The 27,282-nt window shown below is 33.7% G+C and overlaps 1 protein-coding gene across 4 annotated transcripts in view; it reads left to right on the top strand.

Annotated features, from left to right (window-relative positions):
- The first annotated feature begins 506 nt into the window (after positions 1–506).
- The window catches only part of LOC150090745 (alpha-N-acetylgalactosaminidase-like), a 42,485-nt gene continuing 15,709 nt past the window's right edge, over positions 507–27,282 (top strand). Inside the window, exons 1-6 of one of the 4 annotated variants that reach the window (XM_090379810.1) lie at positions 507–595; positions 6,001–6,187; positions 8,208–8,382; positions 9,080–9,254; positions 18,904–18,998; positions 21,719–21,880. In XM_090379810.1, the coding sequence (XP_090235936.1) occupies positions 6,018–6,187; positions 8,208–8,382; positions 9,080–9,254; positions 18,904–18,998; positions 21,719–21,880 (777 nt within the window). In that variant the 5' untranslated portion in view covers positions 507–595; positions 6,001–6,017. Of the gene's footprint in view, positions 596–644; positions 742–1,782; positions 1,823–6,000; positions 6,188–8,207; positions 8,383–9,079; positions 9,255–18,903; positions 18,999–21,718; positions 21,881–27,282 lie in introns of those variants that run through there. The other 3 variants (XM_090379801.1, XM_090379819.1, XM_090379827.1) reach the window with 3 other exon arrangements.

The following is a 27,282-nucleotide window of genomic DNA, read 5'->3' as shown; positions in this document are numbered from 1 at the left end:
ATCTGAAAGCTTTTTTTATAAATTTAGTTTTTAAGTTATTTACACAAAACTTAAACCAACAATAACATACTCCCAATATGAACTTTGATGACGATGATTTTACTGATAGTTTTGAATGATGATTTTGCAAACAGAAAAGCTGAAGAACGAATTTATCTTAGAAATCTTGTTTAAAAATTAGATTGTAGAAATTTTAATATTGGAATATAATTGTTGAATTATATTTAAATTTTATTATATGTCGTCATGTGGCAGCACTGTGTCTGACCAATGTAGTCTGAACTCAGCCATGTGACAGTGGCGTGTATTTTGGTGGTTGTGAGCTTATTTTTATGAATAATGTGCTTCTATGAAAGATAAAAACTTTTGAAAAAAAAAAAAAAAAAAAAAACTGTGTAAATTTTCGATCTGCTTGAATATGATACTTGCGAAATCAGTTCAGAAATGTGTGGTTTCTATAAGTGATTGAATGTCACAGACTTCATTTTTTTTATTATTAATATCATCAAAAAACACTGATACACTGCAAATATTATTACCTTTGTACAGATCATTAGTTTTAGATAAATGATGTATAACACGATATTGATATAAGGTAGGCGTCATGAGACTAACGATTTTACTTTAAGGAACTGTGATAGCCGTTTTTTTTTTTATTTATTTTGGTTTGTTTTATCTTTCTATAAAGGCGATTGTTATTTGTTCAGTGTCAGCATTTGTGGATTTATCTATCTTTAGTAAGTACTCTATTTGATCATTTTTAACATGTCAAATTTGTTAAGTAATATTTGTTTAAATTTCTTTATGCGTTTTTTGATGTTTTCGTAGTGTGTGAACTGGAAGAAACAAACATGCTCCCCAGAGCCGGCGAAAGGGGAGTACAGGGTGTGCACCGCACACGGCCCCGCGTTGGCGATATTTTTTTTATAATAAATTAAAAATTAAAATACAGTATTAGCCTAAATTTTATTACTTACATTGAACCCTGATTCAAGAAAAAAAAAAAAAATTGTACTTTACAGTAAGTCGCGAATTTAACGTTGGATTTCATCCTCGCGCTGAATGCGAACATTGTTTTTTATTCTGTGTTTCTTTCTAACATTAATAAAATCGTATAAATCATCTTACAACAGGATGTAAAGTTTAGTTAATATTATTTCTAAACAAAATGAGTACGTGACTGCGTGTATCATAAATAAATAACATTTTTGATCGCCAGGCCGGAAACAGGACAAATTAAAAAGCCAAAAAAAGGTTTGGGTAATTACTTTAAAACTGCATACTTCCTTGTCATCTAAAGTTCCCACTATTCTAAATTTAACAATAGACAAAAAAGGCAAACAACTATGGACAGCCTCAGTATTTTCAAATAGCTCACTGGGGCTTGCTAAGCAGTGTGCGTGTGTTTGTGTGTTTCTGGGGAAAGGTGGAATCGTCCACAATCACGATAGACTACTGCGAGCAATATACACTGAGTTGTCTTTGCATTAGCAACACCCCCCTTGTTTAGGAATAGACTATTCTATGACGCTGGTGAAGGCTCGACATCGGGAACGGCTGATATAAGATTGTATTCACACACGTGGAGATCAGTTTTTGAGTGTCTGTGAGGAAGAACGGGTCGACATTGAGGCCGTTCTGACTTAGAGCATGGAATGATTTTGGGGAAAAGACGTGCAAGTGCAAGTATTTCGACAACAGTCAACACGGTTAAAACGATAAGCGGGTTAGAAGGAGTTCGATAGCTAATTTCTAGACCCTCCGGGGTGTGTTTACATGCTACACTTCCACTCGAATCATTGGTCGAACCTGAGGAGGGAACGTAATATATATATATATATATTTTTTTTTGTTTATATTAATATTGTATTTGTTTAGAGGTATAGAAATTGTTTTTGTTACTTTTGCTATAAAACATTCTAAGATTTTATTGTAATAATTATTTTTATATTTGAAAAAACATGTAAGCATGCCCCTCCAGTGGCCCATGGTGGTCACCGACCAGTAAACAGGCTTTTTTTTTAATCAATAATTTTGTTAATTTTATTCACTTCCTTCCATATTCTGGTCAATGATAGTTTTTTTTTTTTTTTTATATCAGTGGGTTCTCCAAGTTTGGAAAACTGCTTAACAAGAAAACACACACACACACACATATATATAATATATATATATATATATGTGTGTGTGTTATATATATATATATATAAATTCTATATATATATATAATTTTAATTTTGATATTAAATAAGTAGCCCTTTAGGACTGATATGACTGTCCCAAAGACACACAAGTATTTTTTTTATTTTGGCTCCCAAAAAAAAAAAAAAAAAAAGTATCAAAATAAATCATTAGATCAATCTTATTATTACTATTATTATTATTATTAGTCATATGGTGCAAGGAAGCCTGAGGATTATGCTGCACCAGCCAAAAAAAATTTTTTTTTGAATTACCCTGAGAGAGAGAAGACAAGAGTCAGAAGTAGAAGGGAATCACCAAGAAAGAGAAAAATGATGATACCCAGCTCAGGACCCTGGGTGTGCCAAGTGCATACTCACCAGATGTGAGTCCCTGGGGTTACCATATGTATCAACAGGTTCTGTTAAAACCTGCCAACCCCCTACATCTCATCACTGATTGTGATACAGAATATGTTTTTTTACTAGCTGTTTACCTATTAACATATAACCAAGAATCAGGGCCTGATATGAATAACTAATCATGGAGCCTAACTTTCCAGATAGCAAACCAATATCAATAGAAGCACATATGGCAGTATTATAAGAGACCCTATCACCCATCACATGGAAAAATGACACAACTCAAAAATTGTTGAATTTGAGTTAATATAATAGGAGGATGCACAAGCTCGAATTCCACATTCTGGAAAAAACTACATATTTATAATTCCAATTTTGAGCCAGTAGAGTGCACTTGTTGTCCCTTTTATACTAAGTACATATCATCACTGATCACAGTAGAAAAGTGACATATCAGAGTTGTTGAAGAGGATTTGAGTACCATGTTAATCTTTTATAATTGGATATTTTCCTAAAATACCTATCCTTCTTCCTGGCATCATTCTTTCATTATTGCCTTACCAAAACCAGGAAAAGATCATTCCTGTGTTGAAAATTATAGGCCAGTATCTCTTACGCGCTACATGGGTAAAATTTTCGAAAGGATGGTTCATACTAGGCTTACTTACATCCTGGAGTCACAGAATCTCCTTCCAGATCGTCAGTATGGCTATCGGAAGAATAGATCAATGCTGGACATGCTTATCAAAGCCGAATCTCATATCCACAATGCCTTTGTCGTGAAACAACATCTAGTCATAGTCAACCTAGATCTTGAAAAGGCATTTGACACTACATGGCAGCATGGGGTTATTATGGACCTTTACCATTTGGGGCTTAGGGGACATTTGCTGAAAATAATTCAAAATTTTTTGCAATTGCATTCTTTTTCAGGTCCGATATAAAAACTTACTCTCTGCATCTCACATTCAGGAAGAAGGAGTCCCTATTTTCAATCCGAGTTAGCAGCATAACACAAGATATCCCAAAAACCATTGAAACTTACATGTACGCAGATGACCTTACCATTTCCTATCAGTCTCAAAATATGAACACCATTGAACGGCAGCTCCAACTTGCCATTACCAAAATACAATCTCAGACTTCACAGAATGGCTACTGACTATCAGAAAAGAAATGCACTCTCACTCACTTTTGCAAGAAATGAGCTGTCCATCCCGATCCAGAAATACAAATAAACAATATTCCAATCCTGCTTGTTAGTACCATTAAATTTCTTGGATAGCAAGCTGAACTTCCAAGCTCACATCTCTCATTTAAGAAATACTTGTCTAAAGCATCTGAATATACTGCAGTCAGTCTTGGCTATGTCATGGGGCGCTGATCGGTATACTCTACTGCATCTTTATAGAACTTTAATCCGTTCACGGCTAGATTATTGTTGTCCTATGACTCTCCCAGGAGCACTACTTTACAACATCTAAATGTTGCCCAGCACAGTGCTCTCAGGACTGTGTTGGCACTTTTAGGACTTCTCCAATCCAGAGTCTTTATATTGAAGCACATGATCCTCCATTACATCTTCATAGGAAATCATTACTGCTCCGTTATGCTGCTAAGATCCAGAGTCTTCCATCTCACCCCAGTTGGTTATTTTTTTGTTATTTTTGGTTTTTAGGAGCATTAGCAACTAAGGCCATATTGCTCCGGGGATATGCGTTGGTCATTTTCTGACCTTTCCACATCCTCCGTATCTCCATATTTGGTGGTCATGGGCTCGAACCCCGGTCTGATCAAGAAGCGTGTGCTAAGCACTGCTGCTCCTGCCCACTTGGCTACGGAGGCGCCACCCCAGTTGGGAGTATCTTTATAATACTCAGTGGGATTTGTTCTATGAGAGCAAGCCAAATGAAAACAGACCTGCTTAACTCAGGATTAAAGAGCTTTCTCAGAGTTGTAATATCAATTTAAGCAATATTTTTCAGGACGCAGCTGCACCTGTTCCACCCTTAAAAATATGTTTGTATTAGGAGGGAGGAAGGAAAATTGTTTTGCAATTTTTTTGTTAAATTTCTTTTAATTAATTTATTTAATTTTTAATTGCATTAGATTGATTTTTAATTGTGTTCAATTGATTATTAATTATTTTTTACTATAATGTAAGATTTTCGAGTTTTTTTTTTCATTTTAATTGCTGGAGAGTATCATACGGAAGTGTTCTTATGTATTATATCAAGTAAACTTCTCTTATTATTTTACAAGTATTTGGAAACCATATATTATTCCTAGTTGTATTTATTATAATGTTAAAATTAATGAATAACCTGCAAAGTACATACATTTTAGGTTTTTTATTTATAAAACAATTTTAAAGGTGCGGTAAAAAAGGCTTTACTGATCCAATGGAATACAAATTGGTAAGGCAATTTGTATTCCATTGGATCAGTATTATTATTTTTTACTATAATGTAAGATTTTCGAGTTTTTTTTTTCATTTTAATTGCTGGAGAGTATCATACGGAAGTGTTCTTATGTATTATATCAAGTAAACTTCTCTTATTATTTTACAAGTATTTGGAAACCATATATTATTCCTAGTTGTATTTATTATAATGTTAAAATTAATGAATAACCTGCAAAGTACATACATTTTAGGTTTTTTATTTATAAAACAATTTTAAAGGTGCGGTAAAAAAGGCTTTACTGATCCAATGGAATACAAATTGGTAAGGCAGTTTTCATATTTGACAATTCAGTGACAATTTCATTTTTAAAAAATTCTCCCTACACAGAGCACCTTAAGTGTGGGACTAGTTTGGTCAAACCCTTTGAACTTGCTAAAGCTGGTCCAGCCAAGAACAGGGTGACCAGACACCCCAGCTTTTTGGGATTGTCCCAGTTTTGGCACAATGATTGCAGTGATTGCATGCCCCCCATTTTCTTTGGGACCTTTTATAGTCCTAATTTTCACGTAAAGCTATTTTTATAAACTAATTATATGATGCCAAAATTAATAATATATAAATTTGTTAATTTAGCATCGCAGTTAACATTATCATAAAAAAGAGCAATACCCATATATTTTGCGTCTGTTTGCTGAAGTGTAATAAAGAATCAATGGGCACTGCCCCTCTTCTTGGAGTAATGTTATTGCTCCTCTTCTTGGAGTAATAACATTACTCCAGGAAGAGGAGTAATGTTATTAGATTAGTTCCCCAGGGTTCAGTGCTGTGCCCAGTGTTGTTTACTATATTTATTAATGATATTGAGGAAGGCATATGAGGCTAAATGTCTAAGTTTGCAGATTATACAAAGATTGGAAGGATGGTTAATGACAGTAATCAGGGTATGCTACTGCAACAAAATCTAGAAAAATTAGGCTAGTTTAATTATTTTGCAAAAATGTTAAATGTATTAATGGTATTTTAATAATTTTTATTAAATTTGAATGTTTCAGAAAACTGCTGTTTCATCATGATTACCACAGAGAAGATACTATTTGTCGCCTTTGCATTGTTACTTAAAACATTTCCTGTTTTAATGCTGGACAATGGCCTTGCATTAACTCCACCCATGGGTTGGCTGTCTTGGGCACGTTATCTTTGTAATGTGGACTGTAAAAATGACCCAAAAAATTGTATAAGGTATTGTCAAAATGTAGTTTTTTTAATATATGAGAATTACTGTTGAATTTATATATGCTAGCATACATTTAAAGGAATCATTATTTTTTATTTAATTTGGAGTGGGCTGAATACTTTATTGTTAACTTCAATTAAATCTGTTTTTAAAGTATTAGGATTTTGGCAGCTACTTCAGTCTTACAATGAATAATTGAATTAATTATCCAGTAACAATTTAAAAAAAGATAAGCATGGAATAAGAGATCATGGCTGCCAGCATATAGCAGTTCTGTACTGTAATTTCATGCTCTAGACAATCGATATGTATTTAAAAATGCTTTCTATATAAACACATTTTACACGAATAAATGTCTATAATTATCTATCATTTGTGAGTCCAGCCCTGTGCGTTGAGCCATGCACACAACTTCCATCTTGCATTATTTCCTGGGAAATTAGCCCTTTATGTAGCACTTTTTAGGAATGCCTCAACCAGATAAATCAAGACACAACTGGACTTATTATAATGTTAATTTTATTATGTTACCTTTATATGATCTTGCTCTCTTTCCCCCTCATTTTTAGGCTTAGGTTGTTTGTTTTCTAGACCTTTTTGTCATATTTGGGCTGAAATTTTTGAATTTGATGTTAAAATTGGACTATGTATTACCATTTAGATTTTGAAATTTCTAAATCAAAATTTTGGCTGATAAACTACTTTTTCTCAATGGGACAGTCCCTCCCCATCCTTAGTTTAGTCTAAAAATATTATCAGTGTACTTATGAAAAGAAAAATCATTTTTAAAAAAAAAACAACAATCATAGCATGCAGATAAAAACAAAAACAGGAGAGCAAACATCACATAAACTGCTGTGTTTGTTTTGTTTTTTCCTTCAAATAAAATTGGTTTATGTTTGTTTCAGAAGTACAGCAATGACATTTTTAGACCTAACCAAAGATGGGAACAACTTTCCCTTGAGAAAAAAAAGCAGTTTATTAGGCAAAATTTTAATTTAAAAATCCTAAAATCTAAATTGTAACACATAGTCTAATTTTAAGAACAGCTTCAAAAATTTCAGCCCAAATATGACAACAGATTTAGGACTACAACTTTGGGTATGTGGAATGTGAGAGGAGTTAATGGGAACAAAGTGGAAGTGGCAAAGTGACAATGTGGTTTTGATAGCCAAATTGCAGAAAAATCTTCAGCATTACCTGAAAGTGTGGTAGGAAGCTATGGCAGAAAGAGGAATTGTCATTTGCTCTGGCAAGACCAAGTCTATGGTAATTTCCCACAAAACTGTATGCCATCTGATGATGAGAAAAAAATTGAGCAGGTCCAACACTTTGAGTATTTGGTATCTATCATCAGCAGCAAGGATAGCCAAATAGATGAAAAGCTAAATGCAGAGATTGCATCTCCTTACCATGCCATAAACTGAGGGTTTATCAGCAAGATAGTGAGCAAGAGGACCAAGTTAGCTGTGTACAAGTCCACCTATTACCTTTGTAGAGAGGAAGGGAAAACAAGACAAGACAGAGTCCACAATCAAACTATATGGGCTGTATTAATCATAAATCCACTTCAAATGCATACCCAAGAAGCCAAACTTCAATGTTGTGTGTGACCGTCATCAGAATGGATGAAAACTGGTTTCCATGTTTAGCCTGGGAAAGCAAAATCCTCTGGAATGTGGTAAATGTGAAGTGGAAAGATCCAGAATAGCCTGGCCGAGAGAGGAGCGGCCTGAATACAGATCAGAACCATTGCTTGTGACAGGAAAAGATGACTATCTTTCAGTGGATCCTTGACACCAGCTGATGCAAGAGGCATGACTAAGTAAAAAGTAAGTGAAAGTAAATATGACCACAGAGGTCCAGGAAAAAAAAAAAATTTTAAACACAAAAATAAGTGAGATAGTCCTAGTGCCTTGTAATTGAAACACCCTGTATGTATAGTGTGTATATATATTTTTATTATTTATTTATTTATTATTATTATTTTATTTATTATTTTTTATTTTTCTATCTCCAATCTAGTGAAAGGTTATATATGGATATGGCAGATCGATTGGCAGCTGATGGTTTTAAAGATGCCGGTTATACATATGTTAATATTGATGATTGTTGGCTGTCAAAATCTCGTGATAAACAGGGTAGACTGGTTCCTGATCCAAAGAGATTTCCAAATGGAATTAAAGCGCTAGCAGACTATGTAAGTTTCACAGAATTCACAATAGTTTTTTAATTATTTCATAATAGTAGTAGTAGTAGCAGCAATGGCAAATGATGCAAGAAAGCAAGCTTATATAGCATCAGCAAAAAAAAAAAAAAAAAAAAATGCAGTTAACCCATCCATATAATGTGATGTAATATGTGATTAGTATGTAAGGTTCCTTTTAATAAATGTCCACCTATATTTTTTTTTACCACATTCTTTATGCCTCCATGGTAGCATTTTCTCTGGAAAGTACCCTCAGGGATTGTGGCAGGTATTTTACAATTCCTAGATATGCAGGTAAATTGTAAACACACACACACACACACACACATGCACACACATGCACACACACGCGCACACACACACACACACACACATCATTTTCCAAAAATTAGGTTTTCTCTTCTTAGAGTACCAAAACAGGTTTTTTTTTTTTTTTTTTTTTTCATCTGCCAATTATAATCTGTAAATAGTTTTTAGTGTCGATGCTTATTGTTTAGAATGAAAACTGGAAATTTGGAATAGTTAAAATTAATAATAATAAGGTTTCTGCTTATAATCAGAATGTGAATTGGAATTAAGTATGATAGCGTAACCTTCACACTGTATGCTGTTATGAAAAGTAATAAATCCTTGTAAATATATTTAATGTGAAGAAAAGTGACATTTCAAATTGGAAACATTTCCACAGGTTCATTCCAAAGGTTTAAAATTGGGTATCTACCAGGACTGTGGAACAAATACCTGTGCTGGATATCCTGGAAGTGGTGGGCATTTTGAAATAGATGCTCAGACTTTTGCAGAATGGGAAACAGACATGCTGAAGCTTGATGGCTGCTATGCTGATCCTAAAGATTTCGACACTAGTATGTAATATTACTGCTTATTAGTATGTAATATTAATACTCATTTCATTTATAATTTCTGTTAACAATTTGCATCTTTTGGATAATAAGATAATATATTGAACATGTGTTATAAGATGACATAGTTGAAAGATTTTATATAGTATTTACATTTTTGAAGGTGCTCGAAGTCATTTTAAAATCTGCAAATAATTTAATTTATCTATATTGGGGAGTGGCTCTTGAGCTACACAAATAGTTCTCAAGATCACACTACAACTTGAAACATGAAATTACTAAAAAATGTACATAAATATATTAAACAGTTTAGCATACTGATTCTCACACAAGGTTTTACAATCTTCTTAAGGTGCATTATAGCCATAGTAGCTTATGTGCCTTTAAACTCCCAACAACAACAACAACAATCTTCTGATTAGCAAGATTTATGAAGATTCTTATAAGTAATGGATTTTTATTTAAAATTTATAAAATTTAGACTAACCTATTACTAGATAAAATTGGCAAACTTTATTTAATCACTTGCCTATATATGGGATGGGAAGATCTGCTGGTTGAAAATTGATTTGTTCAAGTGTGGTGTGTGCACTGCACATTTTGATAATTAAGTTTTGTCTTGGACACAGATATTCACCAAACATAATGTAGCATTATGTGATTTTCTTATTAAACAATGTTGTTTTTTCTATAATCATAATTTGGCTACTTTATGCTAGATAGCTCTGCTTTCATCAGTTCAACACATGCTTTACTTTTTTTGTGTGAATGCATAGGTCAAGATTTCTTTCACTGGCAGTGAGCTGTTTGCATTTGCCCTTTTATTATTGCCAGATATAATGAAAAAAATATTTTAGCTTTTTTTCTAAGAGAAGCCATCATACTTGCTTTTATATTACATTGATTTTTGTAATGAAAACTGGGTAATCATTCGGGCTGTAAAAGCAAAAAGTTTCAAAAAGATTACTTTACTCTTGTATTTTGAGTGTTAGCTCAGTATAGAATTGTCCTTATAAGGACACACACTTCCTCTCCCAGCCCAAAATATTGTATATAGATAGTTCCCCACTTTACGAGTTAATTCGTTCCTAGCGTGCGCTCGTAAAGTGGGAATTTATTTCGCATAGACATAATGTTAAAAATAGGGGTTATGTTTAAACAATGATTGATTTATCCAAAGAAAGGAAAAGTAGCCTGTAAAATCAAGCAAATTATAATAATAAAAGAAATTATTTATGACTTACAAATGTTAAAGAATGTTTATTCTTCATCGTAATCATTGACTAAATGCACACTCGTTAATCACTCATTATTGGCTCAGCACTCGTTGGTTTGTTGCACAAGAAGTCATTTTTCTCCAGAAATGCTTCAAGAGGCATTTATTTCTAAGATAATCTTCTCTTTTCTTTATAAATTTCAATATCATGCATAAGCATTTTTTAACGGAATGCACAAATTGCAACTAACACAATTTGAATGGAGTAACAAGTTTATGAAGCTTTAAAAAAAAGGAATGAAGAGAATATTCGGAAATTTTATTTATGTTTTCTATACGATTGAAGATTTCACCATAATAATGTAAAAAACCACACAATTCCGGCTATTGGTATTTTTGCAAATGCAATAACAGGGAGTTTACTACCTGTTTATAATTGCTTTCAGTAACAGAAAAGCCCAATGAACCAGAAAGTGCAAATTGTTGTTATTGTTTTATGGTCATGACCTGTAGAAATGTGCTTTAGAAAAATATCACAAAACCATTCAAAATTGGTTCTTATAACAGAACATACGATAGTGATGAAAGTGTAATGCATTTAGCGATTTCAATTGGTAACTAATACAATTTACATTATAAAAACGACTTTTTAGAGAGTTATATAGTGAAAATTACAACTTCCGAGGTTGTGGAAAAACAACATATTATTGGGTTCACATTACGATATTTTCACAATACGATGGTGCTTCTGGAATGGATTAATATCTTAAAGCGGGGTGCATTGTATTGTATAGCTGTGCGCATGGTTTGAAATACTGTATTTATGAATGTTTAACGTTTGTTTTTTGCAATTAATGTTCATATTTTTGATTTTGTTGATACTTGAAAAAAAAAAAAAAAATCTTAAACCCGGGAACTCGTATAGCAGAAACTGCCTGTATTTGGTTTGAATTAGATTGTAAACAAATGAATTATGAACAAATGATGCTTAAATCAAATGGTTAATGGTGGATAAAATTAACCCACCACCAGGGTGCTTGAGTACTCTAATAGTGGTGCAGAGATGTGTGTGATAAATTTGGTTGTGGGACTGTAAACAGAAATGTTACTAGTATGGGACATATATGCATGAAAATCTCATAAAGCAACCAGTTGTTTTGAAAGAAGACTACAGTTGGTTAAAATAAGTTTGCTAAGAAAAAAAAAAATATATATAGAAAAATTTATCATGTAGTTACGAATTAGCATGCAAATAACTATAAGAACATAATAATAAATAAATAGAAATGCTGTTGTCACATAGTGTCATACTGCGCTTGGAAACAAGGATAAGACTGACTCCATAGTCTCAGTCTGAAATAAAATTAAAGAACCTGATCACAAACTTAATTAGATATACTGTTTAAGTTTGTGAGCAAGTGCAATGCTAAATGTAAAAACTGTATAGCACCATGCAAAAAAAAAAACATATATATATATATATATATAGAAATAAGAAATTCACTGGTAGTTCATTTAAGTGCAGAAGAGAGTAACAAGCTAAAATTTATTTTAGAATGTGCAGTTAGTCAGCGGAAATATGCAAGAATCATTGACATTTCTGCAAATGGGGAATAAATTCAAAAATGGCATTGAAAGTATCGAATAATCTCTGCCTGTCTGAGCAAGCAAATCATGTTGAGATGCTGAAGAATATCACAACAGTGGAAGAGCTCTTGCAGGAAGTCAGTCACATCACCATTGACAAAGTGGCTAACAAGCAGAGATTATTAGTGTCAATTCTGCTTTGTTCACAAACATCTGTGCTTTCAAAAAAATATGTGTATGATGAATTCCTCAGTATTTAACATCAGATTTGAAGAAATGGCAAAGTGTGTTCTGTGTGTGTGTGTGTGTTCATATGGTATGAACAAGAAGGAGAGGCCTTGAAGTTATATAATAACTTGTAGTAAACACAAAATACCACAGAATAAGCAAAATACAGTATGGCACCATACCACCTTACCTATACAGAAGGAATTCTGCATTGAACATCCTCAAGGAAAGTATTATTCACTGTTCTAGGATCATAAAGTGGCAAAGGAGAAACCTTGGTGAATGCAGTTGACCGCAATGTGCTTGGAAATCATCCAAAGCTAACATTATGGAACGAACATCAAGATTTGTTAACCAGAATTGTCTCCGCTATGGTAATACTTACCCTCAGACTACTTTTATACTTTGTTGGATACTGCTGTTTATACTGTGTTAGAGATGATACAGAAGATTTAATGTGACATGTTACTTGTCCCTCCAAACTTGCCAGACTTAACAAAGAATGACTGTTTGCCTTTTCTGGCCACTGGAAGAGGTGCTCAAAAAAACTCATTAGATAGAAAGGCCAAGATATTGGTGCATGAATGCTCTCAAATCATTGAAAATAATTTTTCTCTTGAAGAATACACCATTTTTTTTGGTTCTGGAAATAATATTGAATATGTTTTGTTTATTTATGATTAAAACAGTTTTTATATTAACACTTTGTTTTCATTTGAATCATTTGTTCAGTTTTAAGGTATATTTTGTAAGAAATAATCTTTCTCTAATAGATGAATAGGATTCATCTATTAGAGATAGTATTATTATGATAGGATTAAATTGCTGCAATGCTTCCAATCTAGTTTTGGCTATAGCTAGATAAGATAAAGCTTGGGCTACAGAAATTTTCTACTCCAAGAAGTAAATTGTTTTGCTTTTTATCCAAATACATATCTGTATTGTTTATTCAAGGATTCAGCACATATAACGAAATAGTGAAAACATTTATTTTTTCACTATTTGGTTTAAATTTTTTTCTAAATGAAATTTACATTGAACTCTTGAGGAAACTACTGAAAAACTCTCAAGACACAGCAGCAACCCACTGAGTAATTCAGAACTGTTCAGAACCATCAGAACTTAACAGCAAATGCTTCATTATGCTTCACATGGTCGATGCTATCCAATTATGGATATAAATGAAGACAATTGCAATGTATCACTTCCAATATATCAAAATGTTTATACTCTAAAGATTTTAGGGCAGAAAGCCTCAGACTATTTAAAATTCACTAATTGACCAAGTTAGTGCATAGTGTCAGTTTAGCTTGTAGTTAATCACCGAAGTAGGTGAAATGGCATCATTTTTGTTACATCTCATATTGTGAATGCTTTCACAAGTTGCCCATTGGCAAAGCAATGCTTTGCCAATGGAGAAGACTAATATTACTTATTCTCGGTGGATACCACCGCCACCACTGAGAATACCACTGAGGATCCACTGAGAATAAGTAACATAGTCTTCTCCACTGGCGAAGCATTGCTTATTCAATGTAGTGCATTATCAGTGCAACTCGTTGTGAAGGCATTCAGATATAACAGAATCGATGCCATTTAGCATTAGTAGAGGCATACCATGCAAGAAAGCAAGCTTATGCAGCATCAACCAAAAAAAAACCATTTCCATTTTGCCCATCCATTTGCTCCAAAAGTTTGTCCAGTTCTTCTTCATGAACTGGGTAGTGGTATCTGCTGAGAATAAGTAACATTAGTCTTCTCAACTGGCAAGGTAGTGCAATATCAGGGCATTCACAATATGAGAAGTAACAAAAATAATGGCATTTCACCTACTTCAGTGATTTACTACGAACTAACTTGTTCGATTGCCAAAATGTTTATATTGTTTAATATTTTTTTAATATAAAAATAAAGAATTTCTATATTTAAAAAACATATTAAGTGGGAAAATGTCATTATAATAATACACCATATATTCCTATCACATACTTTTTATGTGGGAAAGATTTTTACCCAGGAAACTTCTTGCACTGGAAAATAATACATTACAATATATTGAGGGTTGAGATTCATAGTGGTGTAAGTTAGTCTATTCTGATTTTTTTAGAACAAGGGGTTTTGTGTTTGCATTCATAAAAAACTCAAAAAATTTAATTTAATGAATTGTAATACACCTGGAGGTTAAAAAAACTTTAAAAATTTATATGAGCTTGACAATTTTTGTTAATATTAAATTTTTTGGTCAGCAGTATTTATATAATTGACTTACACCATTATGTTTCTAAGTAGTTTACCTATTTTGAAATGGTAAGTTATTGTAAGGAGATGACTGTGTTATCAAAACTGTGATTTCATACAGAAGAGATTATATTTTTTTCCTGTAAAAAGTACACTATAACAAAATTTTAAAAAACCTGAGCGATAGGCACATTGGGAATTTTTTGTCAAAATAGTTAAGATTGTCTTAGTTGTTGCAGAATGAATCATAAAAAAGCTAAGATGAACATAATAAATTTAATTATAATATAAAAGATGGTCGCAAAATTAAAAAAAAAATTATAGTTACTTTTTTGTTGATGTTTTAATTTTTTTAAAAAAAAGCAATTAATAAGTTATCATCACTAATTCAATAATCATAAAACAATGTTACCACAAAAAAACTACTGTTTATGCTTCATCATCTTCTTCCTCGTAGTCAGATAAGGGACCCAGACCCAGATTCAAAAAATTGAATTTCTAATACCTTTAAAGAAGGCACGATGAAATGGAGGGATGTATTTGAGAAGGTATAGCATGTCTCTTTTTCTTTAGAAAGTTCAGCACTCTATAACCATCATACAGTCAGTCCTCGTATAGCACAATAGTTGTGTTCCTAGAAACCCTCGTGCAATGCAAAATCATGTAATATAAATAACAGGTCCTGTGGGAAAAATAGGGTTAGGTGCCAACCACCCAAGATTGTAATAAAATATGTAAGTATTTTATTACAACTATTATGTAATAAAATATTGCTAATGCTTATGTTTCTATCGTAAACAAACTTGTTCTTCGTTTGATCTTCTATCCAAACAGACGGCAGCCATTCCATCTCTTCCAATTCTTTGTGTCTTGATCTAATGGATTTTTAGCATTAGCAAAGGCACATGATGCAAGAAAGCAAGCTTATATAGCATCAGCCAAAAAAAAAAAAAAAAAAAAACACTTTTGAGTTCCTGCTATGAAAGTTGTTTTTATTTTCTCTGCATTATTTCTAATTCTCAGCCTTGCCTCATTTAAGCCTGCAGTACATGCAATATCACATGTTCTTTCATTTTGCTCAAAGCATTTCACAATTTCATATTTTTTCTCTATCGACAGAGGTGGATTGGCCATAAGCCTTACTGGGGAAACTCCAGTGGGCCGGAAGCCAGTGCGATTTTGGCCATAAACGCTAGTATGAGGCTGCTACAGATTTTCCCGGGTAAGAATTTTTGACCCAGTCCACCTCTGTCTATCGATATTGCTTTTCTTTTTCTCTCTGAATCTGTAGTGTCTTCACCAGGACACTTCCTTTTCACATCTTTTAAGTATTTTACTCATTTTTAGGGAATAAAGCACAATTACAAAATGAGGAGGTACGCTTGATACACATAAACAAAGCTGTGCACGTGTGGCAACTGAATAAACAACACCATAAAGGCAGAGACACGCTATTAACACCTCACTATCTCGCATTTTACTAAAGCACATTTCCTCCCAGAAATGTGCTTTAGTAAAATGCGAGATAGCATTTTATTCTAAAGCACATTACCATAAAACAATAAAAACAATTTCCATTTGTGTTTCGGCTAGTGGAATCTGTTATAAACGGGTAGTAAACTCTAAATAATTGCATTTGCGATAATACGATAGCTGGAATTTTGTGGGTTTTTACGTTATTATAGTGAAATGTGTTTCCCATTGATACAAAAAACAAATACATTTTCAGAATCTTCTCTTCATTCCTATTGTGTTGCATTCAGTTGAGGTGATTCCGTGTTCAACTGCCATTTCTTGTAAACACAAAGGCAAATCATGCATAAGCGAATTTGGTTCGTGTTATGTACGATATCGTTCCCCTATTTATAAATTGTGTATGATCGAATTCGTGTAGCGTAAACACGTGTTATACAAGGACTGACCGTACAACTTTTCTTGTTCAGTACTTTTCAAGCTCTTAGGTTGCCCCTCTTTATTGGGTTTGCCATTCAGTTCCCTGAAAGGGATGTCTTCATCCGACATACACTTGTAGAAAATTGTGAACAGGTGTTTCCTTTTTCATAATAGAGCCACTGTATCTTCAACCAGTTTACATTTTCACCTTCAACATTCTTCTTCTGTTTTGTTATGCCTTTTTCAAGAGCTTCTGTTTTCAAAAAGTCATCTTGTTGCATCTTTACAACCATAAACCTATTGTGTCTTCTAGGAGACTTCATAGTATCATACCATATATTCGGAACGTAGATAATCTTGTTTTTTCCAACTTGCTCCATCAGCCCAGCCTGAGTCATTTGGAAGGTAAGAGTGGCCAGAAACCATGAATTTGTGGTCTGACTTCAACTGAAGTTTCTTGAATCAGTTTCATTAATGATAAGGTACCATGATGTTCTGATTTTGGCCAGTGAATGTGTCACTGTATATCATCACATGCTTTTTTTTTGTTCAACTTAATATGCTTAGTCAGGCAAGAAGCAATCTCTTCTGAACCTCTGGACGCAGTGGTTTCATCTCAAACGTACATGTAGCCAAGGTTATTTGTGACATCATGCAAACCTAAATTATAGCAGTACATATTGCACCTATAGTAGGCCTCAGAAACAGTTAATTTTGGGAATGGCAGGGTTTTTTGTAAATCTATCGTGATTTTATAGATGTCAGAATTTCCTCGGGCCTTTTCCCCATCAGCCCTTTAGTTGATTTCTTGCTTTCTCTGCTTTTGCCAAATGTAAAACATGTTGCCCCTCCAAATCACCTGTCCTTTCTTTGTCCTTTTCTACATCAATCGATTGTTTATACTTGCTGCAGACCTTGCAAGTGTCCTTTTGAGGAACATGAAAATGTAAATTAAATTATGTGTTGAAGACGTATAGTAATACTCTTTAAGAGGTTCAGTCTCTCTTTGCTCAGACCAGTCACAATAAAGCACATACATTTTTCTTATGTTCAAGTCAGGGCTAAGGAACTTCCTGTTCGGATTATCTTTTCGAGTGTAATGACTTTGAAATGCTAAGAAAATATTAATGCGAACCTTAAGTAACTGTTTTTGTTTATCAGTTATCTTTTGTGCCTATACTTGTTTACCCCTTAAATCATCTCCTGCAGACTTCCCCTTCCTTACTTTTTCTAAAGCTTTTCCATCCCTTCCATCAGATACAACAAAAGTGTCAAGAAAGAATTTTTTTTTCAAACACGTACTGTGGTATTTTCTTTTTGAATGTAAGACGGATTTGTACATTACTTTCCTCCCTAACTGCCATTCCGAGGCCACCTTTGCTTTATGGGTTCATGATGTATGAGACTGCATAAATGTTCATTCTGTTGAGAAAAATCATGGATATAAAATTATCAAATTGCTTTCTCCTTTCCTCTTCTGTTAAGGACTCTATGCATCTTTTTTTTAAAACCACAATCTAAGTTTTCAAACTGCTTACACTCAACCTATGTTCCTTTTGAGTTCACATACACCTGACCTGAATTGCGAAGCCTTCTGGCTACAGCTCTTTTTGACTCTTCTTTTATGTTTTCTCGGTCTGAAGGAAGTTTCCTGGCATGCTTCTTCTACTTGATTGGCCTCTTGACGTGCTCCATTTCTTGAGATTTCAACTTAAAAGACATATTTCTACATGAAAACGTGAAATACGAAAAGACATCTTGCTACAACAATACAAACTTGAAATGCAACCTCCATCATACAAGCTGTTTAGGAACGAAATGGTGTAAGTTAGACTTACTTCACTATGATTCTAAATCTTTTGCTCATATCGTTAACTATTCAAAATAAGTGCTGACATCTCTTGGTTAGGATTGCAGCTTTGACTTACTTTGCTATGAAACTAAACAGTGGACCACCTAGAGAAGGTGGGAAATATGAACAGCTCATATCTATAAAATTACTGACTTACACCACTATGATTCTCAACACCCCATATAAAATTGATAATGGGAATTAAAAAACCAAACCTAGTACAGGGGAAAACTTCTTATCTGGGTTCTACTGTATATATTTTCAATATTCATGATGAAACCAATTGCAAAAGAAGCCTGTCATGTTTTAGAATTCAACTGGAATTGGCACCCTTCCCATGCCTTTTTATATGCCAAAAGGTTAAAAAAAGTTGCTGACCAAAACAAAAATTACAAATTTCTGGAATAAGAATTTTGGTACATTAAAATAATTGTTCAGCAAATTTCTGTAATTATGAAATGACATCTCACATTTAATATTAAATAACATGCCATTATTTGCTTACCTCCCAAAATTTGACCAGTAAAATTAGAAACTGTTACTTATTTTCATTATGTACATATGGGAGAGAAGAGAGAAAATGACATTTTTTACTTAATTATGGTTTTGCATATTTTTTTCCTTAATTCTTATTTTAGTATATCCAGAGATGACTGAAGCCCTAAACAAAAGTGGAAGACCCATACTGTTTTCATGTAGCTGGCCAGATTACCAGAGAGCAGGAGGAATGCAGGTCAGTTTTATTTGTTGCATATTTTCTTATGCAGAAAGACCAGAAACTTTATTATATACTAAAATATTGAGATAACTTTGTTGGGGAATCATGCAGTTGCTATTTTCCCTAATATTAACCTTTCAGCTGGTGTCCCCCAGAAAAAAAAAAATCATGTCTGTGGGCCATCATATTAGTGTTGCCAAAGTTCACTAATCAGGTTTTTTATGATAAAAGGTAAGAAATAGTTGAAAATAAGAAAGTTCAAATTTTTATAACTTAATTCTGGCACTATATTGGATAATAAGATCAAAATATATCTTTACTAACAATAGTCTTGTTAACCAAAAAAAAAAATAAAAAATTATTTTTCCAGCCACCTTTCAGCCAAAATCTGAAAATAACAAAACAGATGAAATAAAAAGGAAACTAACAAAACCCTGCAGAAAATTAACAAAGATAGGCTTGTGGCACACTTTATTATCCAGAAAAGTTGCCATAAAGAAGTTTTTTTTATGGCTATACTTTTTCAGTTAAAAAATAAATTTATGATACAGATTGAAGTGAATACAAACTAGAGGAATACTAACATTCACACTGACATGATGCTAATAGATATTTCAATTTTTCTGTTTTTGGTGTACAGTTTTTACCAACACACTAACTAGAGGATTAATCAACTACCTATGCCGTAACAACTACCATGTAATTAACTACCTAAACAGATGGCTCTTTAACTTTCAACACAGAAAATGATAAATATATTCAAATAAATAATGGCAACGTATGAGATAGGTTCAGTAGAGATCTGTTTGAGGATACTTGCGTATAATTCATTAGGCTGATTTTCAAAAAGTCACTCTTAGATATGAATAAATCAAATACATTTTTAAATCAATTGCAAGATACCTTCTCATAAACTTCTTTGGCTATTGATGAAACCAGTCACAGAAAACCTATCAAAACTCAGTGTCCAACTGGATTGGTGCCTCTCCTCTGGCCCAAAGATATTAAAATTACAATGAGGGGTGCAAGGGAATCCTAGAATCATAAAGAGAAAGTTTCAACACCTCTCATTCATTGTTTCTACACCATCATTCATTGGATCAACATCTGACCATTCAAGAAATTGCTGAGGAGACATCTGTCTCATTTTGTTTGGATTGAGGATTTGGGCACAAGGCAAGTGGTAACAAGTTTGTTCCATTCATTCACCCTTGAGATCAATGACAGCAATGAGTCCTCATTTCATTGAATTGTTTGAACAAGCTGTATGAGATCCTGCATTTTTAACAAAAATTATAATAGGTGGTAGGTCTTGGGCATATTGATACAAACAGAGACTACAGTTTAAAGTTCGCAGTGGAAAATAACAATCACCAAGGCCAAAAAGAGGTGCAGTAGTCAAAATCACATGCAACAGTCATGCTGATTTCATTTTTTTACAAGAGAATTTTGCTATCAGAATTTGTTCTATGGGGTGTGACTGTTGATGCAGTGTACTACCAAGACATTTTAAAGCAATTAAGAGATGCAATCTGCTGTAAATGACTCAAAAAAAAAAAAAGCTGAAGTCATTGGCTTGGCACCATGAATTTTGGCTATTCCTAAAATTAAAACATAATGTGAAAGGAAAATGATCTGAGTTAATCCAAGTAATCCATTCAAACATGATGTACCACTTAAAAGCATTCACAAAAAAAAAAAAAAAAAAACCTCTAAAAATTGTTTGATCAGTGACAGGCAAAAATATTGAAGAATATTAACAATATAAACACTTATCATCAAATAATTTATTTTTTGCAACATTCATCAATTTTACTTTTCACCAAACCTCATAGTGTTGATTGATTTCAAGGCCTCTTGGGTACTACAAAGTGTGTTCCCAGTGAGTGCTGCTGTTCTTCAGCAGCACTCACTGGGAACAGTAAAATTTTTGATTGTTAATCTATACCAGTTCACCACGATCGTTTTGTAAATGCATGAAATACCTGTAGTTGCAATGGTCTTGTCAGATGACAGCCATTTACATTCAAAAACTATAGCAGCATATTAGTTCTGTTTGGGTGGTAACGGAGTATGATACACTATAATTTAAACCTGACCCTGGTCGTGCAGCTTATCACTTTCTCTCATTCATTTCACATTATTATCTGACATTATAGTTTACTTTGCTGCTGGACACCTTAATCTACTCGATATTTATAATAAAATATAAAGTAATACATTATAATTTGTTAAAGAGCAAAGGCATAATAGAAACATATCGTAGCTGGTTGTGGCTGTCTTGTAGTGTGGATAATCAAGTTACACACATTGGATGTTCAAATCTGCACAGTGCCACAAAAATTCACATCTCAGAAAAATTAACCAGGATCATGTATGGCCACATTCATAGTAATGAAGTTATTTAAATCAGTGCTACTCAAAGTGTGGTCTGCAGACCAGCACCAATCCACGATGAATTGGAAATTGGTTGCGGACATTACTGGTCCGCGAGAGTTGTATTTTACAAAAGTACTGGTCCACGACAAATTGGAAATAAAAGAAACTGGTCCTTCACCAAAGATAGTTTGAGAAGCACTGGTTTAAGTAGCTTTTGTATTATCACTAGCCATAAGTATAACCAGAATCTTTATATATAATAAATATTTTCAGCAAAATGTTTAATTGAATTTAAGCATTTTTATCAAGGCTTTTTATTAAAATTGCACTTCATAATTTATTGATATAATTTGCAGCCTAATTTCACTAAAATAGCAGAGTACTGCAATATTTGGCGCAATTTCAATGACATAGAGGACTCATGGCAAAGTATCCTGTCCATTGTTGATTATTTTGCATCTAACCAAGATGTCTTAGTTCCTGCTGCTGGACCTGGACATTTTAATGACCCTGATATGGTAAATATAGTATATTTAGTTATGTAATAACACTATTGTTTTACTTGCTGAACCATTTTTTGTTAAACAGGATCTGAAAACAAAATAATAAAAATATATATAACATAATCATAACATGAATATTTTAAGATTATCATTATATATCAAATAAATAACATGTTAGCTGAATTGAATTGTTGAGGGGTGGAGGAGAGATTAAAGAGGAAGAAATGTCAATTATATTTTTTCTTTGCTTGTTTATTATCTGGTCAATTGATTCAATTTTGACTATCTCATTGATTATTCATCATTGAAATCTGTTATACATAGTGGGTGTATAGGTCACTATGATATGACAGATCATTGTGATATTATGATATGACAGATCAGTCCTTCTGGATTAAGCCTTCCATTTGCTATTTTCCTTGATTCTATTCTGTTTTACTGTTAGATCTATAGCCCTTTTTCTTCTAATGCTTTCTTGACACCATTGGTCCTCCACGACTCTATAATTTAAAAATATTTCTTGACTGAATGTCTAAGAGTATGAGTATTCACAATATGAGATATGAATAAACGATGCATTTATACTCTTGGTAGTAGAAATGATGGAAGTGCCATACCCATGCATAAACAACCTCTTTCATACTCTTAGACATTCAGTCAACAAATGTTTTTCGATTAAACCATGCACTATGAAGTATAACCCCACAATACTGGGTTGTTATGAAGTATAACCCCACAATACTGGGTTGTTATGAAGTATAACTTCATAACAACCCAGTAGAAATGATGGAAGTGCCATATCCATGTATAAACAACCTCTTTCAGATTATAATTGTTCAACATCTGTCACTCATTTGGAAGAGTCTCTGGGTTCAAGTCCCCCTTTTAGACTGGAGGAATTTCTAAAGAGACCTCTTCAGTCTGGGTTATAGGATTTCCCTTGAGTTAGAGGAGTTTTTGACCTACAGGTTTAGCTTGTGAACACACACACACACACACACTTGGACAGATATATAACACACAATGGTGCAAATGGCCTAAGTTGCTGATGCACCCAAAAATCAATAAAAACAGCACTGACACCATTATCTATATCCCCCACACCATTTAGTCAGCCTTTAGGCCTGTTATCATTCATACTTGCTTCAAATATCTGTTCAGCCAATCTCTCTTCTGTCTTTTTTACATGCTCATAACAAACTAAGTTTACTTCACTTACATAAGTTAAGTAAACTTAGTTTGTTATGATCATGTAAATATTGATTGAATGTTGGTTACCTTGAAAATTTTTTTTTTATTTCCTCATTTGTAATATAGAGTTGCCATTTTTACCATTGTGTTCATTTCATATATATATTTTTTTATACCTTTCATTTCTGAAGATGATTTATTTCCTTCCCAGCTTAGCTCAATAAGTTAAAATAGACTTAAACTGTTATAAACAGCAAATTTTTTTTTGACTAATTTCTCTTATGTTCCAAACAAATTTGATTAATCATTTCCTAAACTTCCTGTTTTACTTATTCTGTTGTTTATTTCCATGTTTAATCTTCCTTCTTCATTAAAGATTGCTCTTAGATATATAAAATTATTAACTTCCTCCAATTTTTGATTATTTGTGTACTCTAAATTTTCTCCCAGCTTTCATAACTAATTTTCATTCCAGATTGTATGAAACCTTTATCTGATTTAGTTCTTTTAATTAAATGATCATGAAAATTATAAAAAGAGGTGGCAATAAGATGTAGCCCTGCTTATTCCAAGTTTAACTTTAGAAATTAACAGATTTTCCAATACTTTCTTTCATTCTAAGTGCAGATTTGCTGTTTCTGTATAAACTTTTTATTTCTCTTAAAAGGTTATCCTTAATGCCATATTTTTATAAAATTTGGAAGATAGATTGTACTTTGTCAAAAAAAAAAAAGTTATATTACTTCTAAACCCTCTAATCTAAGATAATTGCATAAAGTTTCTACATTAAAGAGTGAAATTCCTCTATAATTTTTACATTAAATTTTATTTTCTTCTTTTATGTGCTGGTATAATTGATGTTTTATTCAAAATTTTCTGGAACTTTTTCTTCAGAAAAAGGTCTCTGGATAAATGTGATGTCTCTATTTTCTCTCTAGCATTCAGCATTTCAGGCCTAGTGCCATCTATACCTATGATTTTATTATACTTGATATTTTTCATAACTTTTTTCTAATTAAACAGTAATGATAGCACTCAAATTCCTCCTTTTTAATGTTTGTCTTTTTAGTAATGTATTCTGTTCCTTTATTTAGTGGTTCACATTGTATTTATTCCATACTTCTAAAATATTCTTCTCTTCTGTTTTAACTTTGCCTTTATCGTTTTTAATTACCTTTTCTAGATTTTTAATTAAATGTCCAAACACTTTTCCACTTCCTGATAGTTTTGCATGCCTTTTCCGAGATTTTTGTTTAGCCTCTTTCACTTATATCTTAGTTCTCTTACCCTTTTCCGTATATTCCAGTAAGGATTTAATAGTTTTATTTGCCAAAAATTTAATTTTTTTTTTTTTTTTGCTAATTGCCTTTTTTAACTTATTTTAGCACATGTTGTTCTGAATATCCATTCTACAGACTCACTTCCAATATATGTGTTTTTCAGAGTCTGTTATTGGCATTAATTACTATTTGCAATTTTCTCAATACAAAATGATAGTCATTTCCAGCCTCAAATCCTCTGTATATATATCCTTGACTATGTCATTATCAAAAAGGATTGTTTAAGGTCTTTTTTTCTAATGATAGTCAATTATGCTTCCTCCTTTTGGCTATCTTTATGCTGAAATACTGTCTTAATAATTAAGAGTGAACAAAATTCTAATACAAAAATATTAGTTCCATTAGTATCCTGTTCATATTAGTAACATTAGCACTTTTAATACTGTATTCTGTTCATATTGGTTCCATTCGGCCTTTTAAGATGCACTGTTTGCTTGATTTTTGCGGAGCAATCGGGTACGGGACATGATACTGCCATGGGGGATGTCTTTGTGTGTGCACGATGCAAGGAGTGCAAGGAAATTAGGCGACAACTCGGCGTTGTTATGGGCCTATATGAGACCTTGAAGGACAGGGTGGATGCCCTCGAAGGAAATAAATTGAGGGGCCCATCAAGCTCTCAGCTGCCCACATCAACACCAGAGCTTGGACTTGGTCATCTTGCAACACAGAGGCAGCCCCCAAGGCAGAATGCGCTGGTCCAACAGGAACTAGTAGTTGTTGGTGACTCAATTGTCAGGGAAACGGGGAACATGCTTTGTAAAAAGGATAGGTGGAACAGGACCAGGGTATGTCTGCCAGGGGCAAAGGTTGATGACGTTGTAGAGCAGATATCATCTTTTAAGGGCACAAAAGGTGATATAGTTGTACACGTTGGCACTAATGATATTAAGAGTAGGAGACCAGCGGAATTACTTAACAAGTACAGGTCACTGTTGAAAAAAAGCCGTGAAGTAGGGTTGAATTTGAAAGTGTCTGCAATTCTGCCCAGACACGATAGGAGGGAGTATATGATGAGAGCCTTGTCGATCAATTCGGCCCTGGAAAGATTGTGCAAGGCTGAAGGAGTAGAATTTTTTTCAGCCTGGACTGTACTTGTTAACAGGAGAGATTGCTTCTACAGGGATGGGATACACTTAAATAGAAAGGGTGCAAGAATATTTGCTGATGCTATCGAGGCAGTGTTAGGTGGGTCGGAAAACTGCTAGCTTGGGGGGAGACAAAGACTAATGGATTAACAGTAGCCACTGGCAGAGGTGAAAGATTCTTGCACTGCTTCTATTGGAATGAGCAGAAGCCTGAAAAACAAGATGCAGGATATTTCAGAGACTGCTGGAAGTCATTGCGGTACAAGTAAACACATGGGTTGTGTTAGGGTAGCTAAGAATAGAAACAGGTGCATGTATACGTGCGTGTACACTAATGCTAGGAGTTTAGTAAATAAATTTGATGAATTTGAGGTATTACTCAAAACATCAAAGGCAGATATTGTTGGGATATCAGAGACGTGGTGTCACACAGATATAAGGAATGCAGAACTGGAATTTGGGGAGTACAACGTCTACAGAAAGGATAGACAGGATAGGAAGGGAGGAGGGGTTATGCTATTAGTTAAAAAACACATAAAATCCAAGGAAGTGAAGCCAGTTGACATTGCTGGACAGTGCAGTGTTGAGTCAGTTTGGTGTGACATAAGCATAGGTAAATCAAAATTGAGAGTAGGAGTGTGCTATAGGCCTAATGACTCTGATGAGTATAATAAGATACTGTACAGGGAAATAGAGTGGGCCAGTAAATCAGAGAGTCTTATAATGGGGGATTTTAATTTCCCAGATATTGACTGGAATTTGTGGGTTGGTCACTCACACACTAGCAAGGCTTTTGTGGATTTATTGGATGATTGTTTTCTACACCAGCATGTTCGGGAGGCAACTAGAGGGAGTAATACTCTTGATCTGATTATCAGTAGTGATTCATCATGCATTAGGAATCTGCAGATAAATGAACCACTGGGTGGCAGTGATCACAGTGTGCTGAAGTGGGATTTACTCAAGGAGGTAACTACCATCAGAGGTAAAGGGAAGGGTTTTTGCTTTCGTAAAGGCGACTATGATGGTCTGAGACAGTATTTAAATTCTATACAGTGGGACCAACTGATGATGTTACCAACAGCAAATTCAAAATGGGAAGCATTCAAGGAACTAATCTTGGAATCTACCAGGCTTTACATACCAACCAAGAAATATTGTTCAAGGTTCAGGCCTAAATGGTTGTCAGATGAACTAATGAGACATATGGCAGAGAAGAAAAATGCATGGGATACATACAAATTAATGGGTGACGTGGAAGCCTATGATAGATATAAGTTGGTCTGTAACCAAGTCACAAAGGAGATTAGGCAGGCAAAGGCAGATTATGAGAAATCCTTGGCAAAGGATGCAAAGAAAAACAGAAAAGAGTTCTTTACCTATTTAAACTCAAGAAGGAAAGGGATGAATCAGATTGGTCCACTGGATGTTGATGGTTCAACAGTTGAGGATCCAGCTCAGGTGGCTACAATCTAAACGAGTATTTTGCATCTACATTCACACATGAGGAGTTATTCAGGAAGGGGAATGTCGTAGGTGAAGTAAACATTGGCAGTGAGCTAGATGATTTTCTAATAACTGAGAGGAAAGTGGAGGAGAAATTGTTGAGGATAAACATAAAAAAGGCACCCGGGGTGGATTGGATCTATCCAGTTATATTAAAGGAGGCAGCAAAGGAAGTAAGCAAACCCCTAGCCATAATTATGAGAGCTTCTTTGGACTCAGGGGAGGTACCCATGGACTGGAGATGTGCAGATGTAACCCCAATTCACAAAGGAGGATCAAAGGCTGACACAAG

The sequence above is a fragment of the Mastigoproctus giganteus genome, chromosome 1 (assembly GCF_048544385.1).
Source record: "Mastigoproctus giganteus isolate SK-2022 chromosome 1, ASM4854438v1, whole genome shotgun sequence".
NCBI classification, from domain to species: Eukaryota; Metazoa; Arthropoda; class Arachnida; order Uropygi; family Thelyphonidae; genus Mastigoproctus; species Mastigoproctus giganteus.
The sequence above is the reverse complement of the archived record's forward strand: the minus strand, read 5'-3'. Positions and strand labels throughout refer to the sequence as shown.